This window comes from Lygodium microphyllum, unplaced genomic scaffold (assembly GCF_053477565.2).
Source record: "Lygodium microphyllum isolate KBCC unplaced genomic scaffold, Lygodium_microphyllum_v1.1.10 scaffold_128, whole genome shotgun sequence".
Classification (NCBI taxonomy): Eukaryota; Viridiplantae; Streptophyta; class Polypodiopsida; order Schizaeales; family Lygodiaceae; genus Lygodium; species Lygodium microphyllum.
Genome location: NW_028229611.1, coordinates 112980 through 125273, shown reverse-complemented (window position 1 = coordinate 125273; position 12294 = coordinate 112980). Strand labels below are relative to the sequence as shown.

At 42.7% G+C, this 12294-nt stretch overlaps 2 protein-coding genes across 2 annotated transcripts in view; both read right to left on the bottom strand.

Annotated features, from left to right (window-relative positions):
• LOC148008526 (protein PAM71-homolog, chloroplastic-like) overlaps positions 1–11797 on the bottom strand; it is a 90541-nt gene extending 78744 nt beyond the window's left edge. Inside the window, exons 1-2 of the mRNA XM_087674201.1 lie at positions 11324–11797; positions 8445–8589 (exon numbers count right to left, since the gene is read on the bottom strand). Coding sequence (XP_087530327.1) covers positions 8445–8589; positions 11324–11471 — 293 coding nt within the window. The 5' untranslated portion in view covers positions 11472–11797. The remainder of the gene's footprint in view (positions 1–8444; positions 8590–11323) is intronic.
• On the bottom strand, positions 7502–8060 carry LOC148008527 (large ribosomal subunit protein P2A-like). Its single transcript, XM_087674200.1, has one exon. It carries the CDS (start codon positions 7992–7994, stop codon positions 7650–7652), a length of 345 nt encoding a protein of 114 aa, XP_087530326.1. The 5' UTR covers positions 7995–8060; the 3' UTR covers positions 7502–7649.
• Positions 11798–12294: the final 497 nt, after the last annotated feature.

Genomic DNA, 12294 nt, shown 5'->3' with positions numbered 1-12294 from the left:
ATGACCGACAATAAACTAAAGCGACAGGGTCGCTGGATCCTGCCACAGCAAACCTAATGTATTGGAAGGGTATGACCCTAATCCAAGAATAATAGGAATCTTGCTAAGTTGCAATTGATTCCGGATCGAATGCGGGTTGCATTCGGAGATAAGGAGTCAATCCTTAACAGTTTGCCAGCTAAAAGACCACTGAAATTGATTGTGCTTGTAACAGTTTAGAAAGGACTGTTTGCATTGTTTGCTCAATGAACTAAAGGATGAAAATATATCTAAAGCTTCAGGTTGGTGCCTGAGAGGCAGCTTCAGTTACCCCCGACTGCCTGCCTGACCCTAACCAAGGGGGTTGTGAACCGCGCCGGGAACGTGGACCGAACCCGCCGTGAGAGGTCTCTCCGTTGAGTTCTGCTTGGAGCAGGAGGACGCTTGGGTGCCAGGGGGGGCTCTGGCTGTAAATCCCTCGCCTTCCGGGTCCTGCACAAGAGACTAACGTGACTCGGGATTGGATCTCGAGGCCCGCATACTAGTCTACGGGCGGAAACTTGGGATAGTAATCACAGGAAGGATTACTGGATAGCCTTCGGGCGGATTATGAATACGCCTACGGGCGGGAACTCCTTGTATTTCAAAGATAAAAGGATATAATGATAATAAAGGAGTTGTTTGATATTGTTTTCTTTATGTCCTGTGATAAGATTACGTGAAGGAACCAGTGCTTAACAGGGTTAATCAAGGAAGCTGTTTGTATGTGTCAAACTAATGTGGTAGGTAATTACATAATTAAAACAAACCGAGGAAAGTACGGAGGATGGACCATGGGTCCGTCCTATGGATGGGTGGTCCCGGTTAGCCGGGAACTTTTCTCAAGGTCTTCAACGGACATCACCGAAACAAGAAAGGAGAACGATGACTTGGAAATACCAATTACCCGATTCAAGCTGTTTTAGGGGAACGGAATGGGACTATGCCTTTTGGCAGAGAGGTCGAGCCTTGCATCCCTCTCGTTTCCCATTCTCCTTGAACCAAGTGCAGTATGAATTCGCTTCAGACCGGGCGTTCTGCGTAAAGAAGTTCGATCAGGTCTGACGCTAGTCGTTAGCAAACGACCAAACAATTCCGTTCGATCCTAAGTGGAAAGCGCCCAGGACACTTCCGTTACGGGGCAGACGTGGAAAGTCCTAGATTACAAAACCCGCAACATTCCATGGGAGTGCCGGGTGGAGTCTTCTAGACAACCTTTCCGATGGACTGCTAAGACGTGTCCTAGAGGATGTTAGTGGACACGTTACATTATCTACGACCACATGACCATGAATATTTGAGGCCGAGTCGAAAATAAAGACTTTATGGGTATGCTAAATGTGCCAGAGGGTTGTCCATCTAAGAAATTGGAAAAGGCAGGCATAACTCGAGTGCAAAGAAGACAATGAAGGCATCTTGCCTATAAGACCCAAGAACAAGAGATGAAGAGGTGAAATTTGAATTGGTGTCTCATCACAAATAGTGCAAAAGATGCAATGGGCCCACGAATCTTGCAAGCACGTAGGACATCCCCAGCAGGTAGAAAGACCACCGATAAGCAGCCTCCACACAAAAACTTTCCCCTAATAAGGAATCTTGGGCCTCCACAATTGAAGAAAACTATCCTGCCACTTCTCTTTGCTATCCCGGGCATGCCAAGCTTTATTTGCTTTGTCAATGACCCATTGCTTGTCCTCTACCATCTGTGGTAGATCTGATTAGCCAACCTTCTTTGAAAATCATCCAATTTCACAAACATCCAATCCTACCACAGTAAAGCAAGTTGAAAAGCAAGCAATGGATTATACCGCTAAAGTTGGTCCTGCAATTTGTCTATAACCTGTAGGTACCCAAAAATGCTAGCGTATGTGCCGGAAAGAATAAAGATGGGACTGCCTGAGAATAACATCATGTAACGATTGCGGCCCAATTGAGGCATCCGATTAAATTTATCTCGTTGCAAATCTTTATTTGACCAATGAAGTAGCCTCGATGTGGCCAACACTTCTACATGCAATGAATTAGCTGCCTTTCGAAGACCGATCCAAATCTCTAGACGTGTTGGCAAAGGCGAGTCAACAGGCCCTTAAGCTATTCCACATTGGCTGAAAACAGCTCATTAGGGAAGCCATCCCAACCTAGACTTTTCCTATGGGGTAAATGGCATAGCACATCCTCCACTTCTTCCTCGGTGATATCAACTCCCATCATTTCCTTTCATTCAAGCTTGACTTGATTTCAAACAAAGTCACAAATGTATCTTTAAGAAAAAAGAATAGAATCAAAAAGAACTTCTTGCAAACCCAACAAAGATATGTAGTATTAAAGGCACATCAAAATGATGGATGTGGGTTCAACAACCATTTCCCCTTCGTTGTTTATCAATCACACAATATTCTCAAGGGCATATTTCTAACACAAACGAGCAAAAAGTAATGAGTCTGACAATTAGTATCATGCAATGCATCCAAACAAGCCAGCCATTTAAACTTAGCACATTTTTCCTCTTGTAGAGCTTGAACTCTACATTTCAACCATTCAGAACATGTGGCCAAATCATCAAAGTTGTCCCCAGCTTATTGCATATTGAGCAAATGTCCCAACAAAGAGTGCATATATTGCAATTCAGCATGAAAAATAGATGCATGCTGAATACCATACTGCCAGGACCATAATTGGCAAGAAATCCATTTCATAAGTTTAGGAAATTCATTTCATACCTAGGCGACGGCGTTTCATAAATGTATGAAACACATATTTTAAACTTTCACAAATGCCCGCACTCTAAATGTCTTGGTACTTTTGTAATCATCATTTATCATGGATTTACTTAGCTTGTTATCAAGGGGCTTCATGTCTAGTCACAAACCATAGAGGATAAGACTTAAAGAAAGACAAAAGTAGAAAAGCAATTGCCCTCAAGCAAGAGTCCTTAAAGAGCCTACATCATATAACCCACAAGTGCCAATTGCTTGATTCGAGTTGCATAGAAGAAGTTAACTTTGCATTGACTCTCCCATTGAGGGAAGACTCCATAGACATCATTATATGTTTGTTTTGGACACTACATTTCAGACTACCCAGCTTTGGCAATAAGAATAAAGGAAACAACATAGTAAACTTTTTCATACTCGTGACACCACCACCTCATATAGTACATACATACAGTAGAGGAGGATCAAACTCATGAACTAGCAACGCAATCCTCGAGTACTATCACTGACACACTGCACTCTCTTGATGACGATGCCACTACAGTATTGAAATTATCACCAACAAAACCTTCATGCCTAGTCGTTCCAAGGTGACAAGCTCAGCTGATCTAGACAACTATTGATCTTCCAACACACCAATGGCTCATTCCACCAACCACCCTGAATTAGACTGTGGTTGCCAATTGATGAAGTTCACCTGGCTACCCTTTTAACTAGTCGTTCCTCTCCGAGCATGTCATGATTATGCCGCTCTTGTTGACAGATTCCACTGCTGGTCCACCAAAGTTTGAAGATGTCCACATCAGAGTATGCTGCTTTCAACCAAAAGTCAGTCATCAGATAATACAGTACCAAATCTCCCTAAAAATCACAATCAGGATCCTCTACTTTCAGACGTAGGGCCTCCCACTAATCTGACATCGACTGTAGTATGTCCGCTTCATGTAATCATCTTCTCATGCAAAGGTATCTCCAACATGGCATGTGTCTGTGTTGTCTTCAACACTCTTCCCAACTAGCTTGACTCTCTCCCAAGCAACACGTTCAGAAATACTGATAGCAGCAATCCTTCTTGGTTGGGTCACCACCATATGATCTTCAGCTCACAGCCACACAAATACCGAGGCCATTCCTTCACAAGGGCCTTTTTTCTCATGCATGCGCAGCCCTTTCTTCCCCTCCAAGATCATCCAGAAAAAAACAGCCCTTTCCCAAAAAGCATGACCTTTTCCAAAAAGAGGTAATCTCCTCCCACTATGTTGATTCTTAAGACTGACCTCCAATGTGATAATGCTTGGCAACAAATGACCGCACTATGTAGAGTAAGGTAAATTGAATGGGTTCATTACTATGTATAATCATCCTCCTTCCTTCATCTCACATTATGTCCTTCAAGGTGAGTTAATAACAACATAATACCCTCCGCATCAGCATGTCTTTCCTCAATGTGATTGCCAAATCCTAAGGCCTCATAGTTTTCTTCAGAATAAGCACCGTTCAACGAGTGTCTCACCACTTTTTGACACCCTCTCTTTTCCTTCATCCATAAAAAACACATGGAAAACGTTGCCAAAAAGCATATGAAGCCACACTGAATGTACTCCCTGGTCATGTAATGACACCTGCTTCTCCATCAAGAGTATTGAGCCCTTCATACACCTTCCAGACTCCTTGTCATAGCATTGTGAGTTCCTCTTCCCCTGTCATTATTTACCTAACATATGGAATATAAAGCAAGCATCAAAATTCTATACAAGCTACCATATTAGGCAATCCAAAACATACTAATAGCGATGCTGACTTTAGCTACTCTAAACATCTGACTCACAACCACAGCATCATGACAACAGTTACATGGATATTGGCATTGATTGCCATAGTTTTATTTTGAGTTGTTATCCATGATGATTGCATACATTAATTGTTCCTTTTACAACTAAAGTCGATGTTGGAAATGGATTGTGGATCATGATGCATACAAATATTGATGCCATGTTGAATGTTCATTTGCATTGTATAGAATAATGAATAATGTCAATCTATGTTTTCTACATCACATGACTCTCTTTTTTTCGTGAATATAATTGAATTAGATAGTGAATATTTACATCATACCACAGGTCAACATTCTATCTATAACAATTATTTTCTATTACATCAGACCAAGAGGTCAGCATACTCTGTCTCTCTCACTCTTTATGTAACTAAGTAACTAATATTTACATGAGGCCTGCAGGCTATCAAAACAACCAGAACAACCTATTACATAAACAGTACTATCAAATCACACAGAAGGAGCAACTGGAGTAGAATGAACAATCGCCATCCAAGGAGCAGCAATATCCAAAAGAACCAGGTCTGCTGACATCATAGAGGACATTTGCCATAACACTATTCCTCACACGCGGACCACATGCCCATGGATGCCCGATGCTGAATCAAAAATAAAGGCATTGCGAGTACGCCATATATGCCACAAAGCTGTCCATCTAAGGAAATGAAATAGGCAGGAACAATCTGAACTTAAAGAGGGCATAGAGAACATATCTCCCATAATCCACGAACGAACTGATTGGCGGTGCTGAGTCACCGAGGACCGAACACGGGAAATGAAATTCCAGATCTGTCACGCAACAGGGCAGGAGACAAAGAGATGAATCAATCTCTCATCACATGTAGTGCAGAAAACACAACGCCAGTAGAGATCTTTCGAGCACAGAGCACTTCGCCCGTTGGAAGACCCCCAATGAGCAGCCACCACATGAACACTTTTCCCTGATACGGGACCTTAGACTTCCAAAGCTGGATAAATCTTTCCCTCCACTTCTTTTTACTGTCTCTACGATGCCATAATCTATTCACTTTCCCCATGACCCATCTCTTGGCTTCCACCATCTAATGATATATCTGATTAGCTGACCTTTTCCCAAAATCATCAAGAAGCACAAACTACATCACATGACTCTCTCTCTCTCTCTCTCTCTCTCTCTCTCTCTCTCTCTCCATATATGTGTGTGTGTGTGTGTGTGTGTGTGTGATCTCAAATGAAACCCGTTTCATACCTACCATTTCATAAACCCTTGGCAACTATGGGGTCAAGACAAGGCACGTGCATTATCCCTAAAAACAGACCATGCATCAATGTCCCCCAAATAAAACTTGCATGCTAAACTGACCAGTTAGCTACTGCATGTATCCAAAAAATTGATCATCCAATAGAAAAATCTGATTGAAACGCAAAGACGAGCAAGCAAGAAGAGCCTTGAAGGCATGCACTAGTCGATGAGTCATGTCCAAAACCAAGGGGTAATTATCCGAAAGAATATGATGCCTCTCCACCCACATGTTAATCTCTGCTGAAAGGAAGGAATCACTCTAGAAAACGTATATTTTATCCAATCGGGCCCAGGTTTCCAAATGTTGAAGGCATCAATATGTATAGCCGAACTCACAAGAATGTAACTACAACCACATGTCCTGTTTCAAAGCCAAGGCAACCATAGGATCCCATGCTTGACGCACAAGGCCATCCATAACAAAGTGAGGCAAAGTCACCTATTCCATGGACAAACAAACATTAAAGTTGCCCATGACAAGCCCATAATTTGCCATGGACAAAGACTACAAATCCTCCCAAAGTTGGCAATGGTCTCAAGTTGTATTAGATGCATACACAACTACAAACCACAAGACCTCCCCCTTCATACATAAAAGACCAGGTCTCTCTCTCTCTCTTTTTTTTTCGTAATGGATGTTATATTTATAAAATACTAAACAACAAAAGAGTTACAAAAGTCATGGCAAAGACGCAGAGGAAATTGCCATATGCCAGGGAAGTAAGTCCTCCCGAGGGAGTAAGTCAAAGTGCCGAATGAGATCTATCTGCCAATGCCAGAGACCTTTAAGCCTAGCAATATGTCCCTGAACATTAGAGGCTGAATCAAAAAGAAAAGCATTCCAAATGGTCCAATTGTGCCAACAGCCCCAGTATCTAAGAAAGTGAAACAAGATCTTCATATGAGACTGTGCCGGTGTGGGGTATTTGGGCCGCACAAAAACCCAATCAAATTTCTTAGCGAGAGGGCAATAAATAAATCAATGATGGGCCGATTCCACACTGGTGGTGCAAAAGAAACAATTGCCGTTGGAGATTCGACACTTGGAAAGGGCTGAAGCAAGAGGAAGACCACCAATCATCGCCCTCCAAAGAAAGACCTTGCATTTGAAAGGTGTCTTGTTCAACCAGCCCTCCATCACAGTTACCTTCCACCATGACTGGGATTTACGCAATCCCCATACAGTATTAGCTTTAGTAATCAGCCATTGATGATCTTTAATCAGAAGATGATACACCTGGTTAGCTGAGGCCTTTTCCAAATTCAGTCGGCCTGCAAGGTCCCAGTCCTGCCAAGGACGATCCAAAGCAAGGGCAGGAAAGGGTTGTCTGCTTTGGAGTACCATCAAAAGCTGTCCCCATAAATCACGGTATCCACGAGGGATCCTGAAAAGCCTCTTGGCTGTACAAAACGATATCAACACATTGCGACTGGCAAGGGTGGCATCTGCAACTGAAGTCAAGCCCAAACGTGCCATGCGGTTAAATTTTGGTCTGAGCTCATGTTTGCCTTCCCAAGAAAGTAATCGCGAGGCTGCCAACAATTCCAATTGAAAAGAGTTAGTAGCTAAGCGGTCCTCCGCTGGATGCCACTGAGCCTTCTGGAGAACCAATTTCCAGGATCTTTTTTTTTTTTCTTAAATGGCACAATTCATTAGATTCAAACAGCTACAAGCCTAGTACATGTGTTTCTCGTTGCAATTTGGTAACAAAATCTGATCCAACTGATTGCAGAATGCATTCAGAAGAACCTTACAAGAGTATCTGCTGCTAAAACCTACAGAATATCTCAAATAAGAGCTCTAATCAAAGAGACTGAAGCCCATATCATCATCAGATTCCTCTTCAGGCTCTTTTTTCTCTTCTTTCTTTTCTTCCTTCTCCTCAGCCGAAGCAGCAGCAGCACCACCACCTGCTACAGCTGCCACAACTATGCCACCACTACCAGCTGGGACAGATGCAAACTTCTCCCTTCCTGACGCAATCACCTCAGCAATGTCCTTTCCTTCCAACTGGCTCAGCAAGAACTCTATGCGATCATCATCAGCCTCAGCTCCCACGGAGCCAAGAATGTTCTTGATGTCATCTGCACAGGGGGAGGCATTCCCGCCGAGTAGTGCAAGCAGATATGCCGCGACCACCTTCATGGCTGCAAGCCTTCTTTTGCAGGGAGACGACGGGCAATGCTGCAGAGTTGCTAAAGCGATGGTCGCGAAGAGCAATTTCCAGGATCTCTCTCTCTCATGAAAAAGCATGCATGCTTGCATGTAAACAAATATGCTAATGTTTCAAAATGGCCAAAAGGTCAATCAGCCCAAAACCACTACAGCAGAATATATTCAGCATTCAGCATCAGATGATGCACATATAGCAAAAGCACAAGAGCACCAACACTTAGCAAGCAAGGGCTAAATCAATTTTTTATGTAAATCTCATTGAAGCTTTGGGTTCACATAGTGAAACAAACTAATAATGATCAACTAACTAAGAAGAAGTCCAGCAGCAATCAGCAAAGCTATTGTAAATGACTTTAGCAAAATCTACAAGCACCAATCAAATCTCCTCTACAAACCCCATGAAGAAGAATGTGAAATTACCTATCTAGGGATGTATCATCCCAACTTTCTTCTACTCGCAATTTCTCTTCGTGATTTTGATTGTCTGCTCCAAAATCCGTTGTTGAAGCATGTAAACAGAATTTGGAAACCCGAGACTTCCATAAAAGCACATGTTTGCATCCCACTGCAAACAAAAAAGATGGGCTTGAATAAGGAAGTCAAAAACATACCCATATACAGATGTAGCTCATAACCCATACAACAAACTTTGAGTTGATAATCTTTCTATCACAAACAATATAATTTCATGCACAACCAAAACATTGAAAACTAATTACTTAATGTAAAGAAGCTATTATTCAATAAGCTAGGCATCCAAACCACTAGGTTAAGTGTGAGAACTTTGAAACTCGTCAATCACCCAATCTCCTCTTGAAGCCCTTGATAAACTCCAACCACTTGTCCTGCTAAGAAAGCTCTCTGATGGAAACAGAGAAGTGGAGAAATGGACAACAAGAAAAAGAGTGAATACCAACATGAAGACTGAGTATGTAAGGAGTGTGCCCCACATATGTAACCATTGTGGCTGCAATCTAGCTGACCTAAATTAATCTGACCTGTAGCTCCAAGTTTGAGCTACTTCCAGCTAGAACATCATATGAAACCTCCCAACAATGGAGTAATATCCTCCATGTGTGTGCCTGGTTTGAATGTTGCCAGTCCAATCTAAATCTGAGTAGCCATTTAGAGTAGTGCCTCTATGTTACTGGATGCCAAGAGATACAATACCTTTGTGAAGCATTAACATACTGGCCTATCAATGAGTCGAACGAGGAGAGGTAGAAAACCAACTCAGAACATTGATGAGAACAGGCCTAGTATTGGTTCAGTAAAGAAGGGACCTGACCAACTGCGGATACCTGGTGGCATCCTCAACTACTAGTATGAATAGAGATAGATGTGCTGCACCTTCATCTCCCCATCCACTACTGATCGAAGCAGCTCAGCCCATGCATCCTTCTTTCCCTCAGTCACCTGTGCCCATGTTAGATGCACTTGTACCTTTAACTTCACCCAACTGCAGCCCCCACAGATACTGGTTTTTTATTCACAGGTCCCTGGCACTCAGCATGGGAAGGAGACTCCCCTCTTAAGGGAAGAGAGAGAAAAGGATAAGGTAGTTTCATTGGTCCCAGACACCCAGCAGAGGCCACACGAGAGAGGAGCTAGAGGATATGAGATGATTCCCTTCACTCTGTTGATTTTCCTACGCTTCACAAGGCTGCAAAGATTGTAGAGACGAGGCAGGATAGAGTCTATCCTGGATGGCAAAGGAGACATGAATGGACCATGGAGCCACACCCGTTTAAGAGATTAGAAGCTCCCGTGCCGGTCCTCTAATGGAAGATTGGTCATCTGCAAGGGTGAGACAAGAAGTATGTTCAAACAAATCAATTGCATAAATTTAGCATCATATTTTCGAACCTTGAATAGGGGTGCATTGTGGATGGCAATTAATGAGGCTAGTAACATGCAGAAGAGTCAAAACACTCCATCTGTATCAAAGAAAAGTAGGGATTACTAGCTCGCAAAACGTCTGTTTTCTTGTGTCCATGTCCAAAAAGACCAGAATTTGACCCAGATATATAAGTGTGCCAAAAGTTGAGAGGAGAGTACCGCCAGAAAAGTTTGCCAAATCCCTGAACCTGAAATTTGGTATGCAGCTTATTGGAAATTCTATCTGATAGTTCTCTAGTTACCAACACAAATAGGCTACTGTCTTTACAGTATGTGAACATTACACACAATGAGGCAGGTCACAAGGCAACTAAGAGTTTTCCAACTTATGTGTTAAGGCTTGATTTCCACCACTTTAGTGACCCATCCAAATTTCAAACAGCAACAGCATGCTTATCACCCCCAATAGTGCGTAATAAGTAAAAGTGTGCTTATTGCCCACAATAGTAGAAAAATCTGACAATAATCTTTAAGAAACCGATTAAGCCTCGTTTGTTGGGAGGCAGGAGAGAAATGTGCAGACACCACACACATAAAAGAGGTCCCCCAATACTCAAGGATGAAGAATAAAGAAGATGAGCCACCTTCATCAAAGGTCCTCCAAGGCAAGGAAAGCAATCCAATAGAAGGTTGGACAGTAATGAAAATAGCCACCTAGTTCAGCACATTGTTTGGGATCTTTTGGAAAAAGCTGTCAAAAAGTTGTGAGGTGTCAATCTATCTGGAGTAAACGAGGGCTTACGATGTTGGTGTATTCCTAATTTCAGAGGCGTTGAGTGTGTTCCAGGTGTACTATTATACTCCCTTCAGAAGTTTTGAAAGCTCAAAATGGACTCAATTATATTCACTTGAGACAATATATCAACTCTTTTCAGGCTCTAATGTGATAAGCTGGCCGACTTAGATCAGCAATTGCTCTACAGATACATGAAAATGTAGCAACTCGAGCACTTGAATCAGAAGCACAAACTGGCACAGCATAGACATAGAAAAGTGTGACAGCAGGAGAACAGAGATTGCAGGAGGACAGAAATATCTGTTCGGGAGACGCAAGCCTTCTTCTACAGGACTGACAGAGATTCCAAGCACCTTCTAAGGCCTATTTCACCAAGCAATTCACAGTTCGGGCATACGTAAAAGCTCCAAAAAACAATGGCTATAAGTAGGGATGATATTGTGCAAGAATTTCTTCTAAGCCAATACAGAGTGTCCCGCACACATCGAGTCTATCACTTCATTGATTGCATCAGGCAACTACAGAATGACCAGTTGGACAGCTTCCATGTAAAGGTTGTGATATGACAATAATACTAACATATCAGGGAACGGTAGAGTGACAAATTGAACAGCTTCAATGTGGAGGTTATGGCAGATTCATACGAACGGTAAGAAACACTTACAGGACTTATTGACGAGCGATCTGTGAGGCAATGAGAGAGCCCCGCCGCTTCCAAGGGATGAGAAATGTGAGCGGAAGGCACGTTTGGTTGGAAACGGGGTAGGAAGGATGGGATTAAGGTCGCCGCGGACGGCCAGAAGTCCAGACATCTCTCTCTCTCTCTCTCTCTCTCTCTCTCTCACACACACACACACAGATGCCAATCCAATCTTGCATGCATGCACTCAGCTTCTTAAACCGCTCGATTTCTCTCTGTCAAAATGAGACGTAAGGGAAAGAGTGCAAATCATACAGAGCTGTGGCTTTAACAGCTCTGAGAGAGAGACAAAGAGAGAGAGCGAGTTGAGAGAGAGAGAGAGGGAGGGAGCGGGGAGCTCCAAAGCGCTGCGAGATTTTGGGCTATCCTCTGGGTCGGCCCTATGATTAGTGCCACGTGGACGCCACGTTGCCCCCCCCCAAACCGTCACAACCGGGTATCTGTCGCAGTTGCTGCTCGTGCTGAACCTCGCACCACACAATCCCACGAAATGTAGCGGCGTGTGAATACCGGTTATATATATGATTGCAACGCATAATCCAACCAGGGTATCCTACACTTTATTACAAATCCACATGAACCCCCACCTCAAGCAAATCTTAATGCAAACCTTCCCATTGGGGTAACCCAACCACCACTTCAGCGTCGTCCGATGTTGCCTCATTTTTACCCTTTCCGTCCTACGTGAATTGCATAAAATTCTTTAAATAGTCCAACTAAATTCATCATATGGTACCAGAAAAAAGAATTTGGGGTATTTTAATGCTTTTATCAAGCACACCTAGTTGTAATTGAATATTGAAGAGTTCACAAAAGAGTGACAATAAGGGGCCAACATTTGAATTATATTCAACGACACGTTCTTTAAAGGTTTTACAAAAACTAAAGTACGAAAATAATTTAGATGGCTCAATTGTTTGACTCACATTTAGCTT

Coding starts and splice junctions, on each gene's coding strand:
- LOC148008527 (XM_087674200.1), bottom strand. CDS start 7,994: ATGAAGGTGGTCGCGGCATATCTGCTTGCACTACTCGGCGGGAATGCC.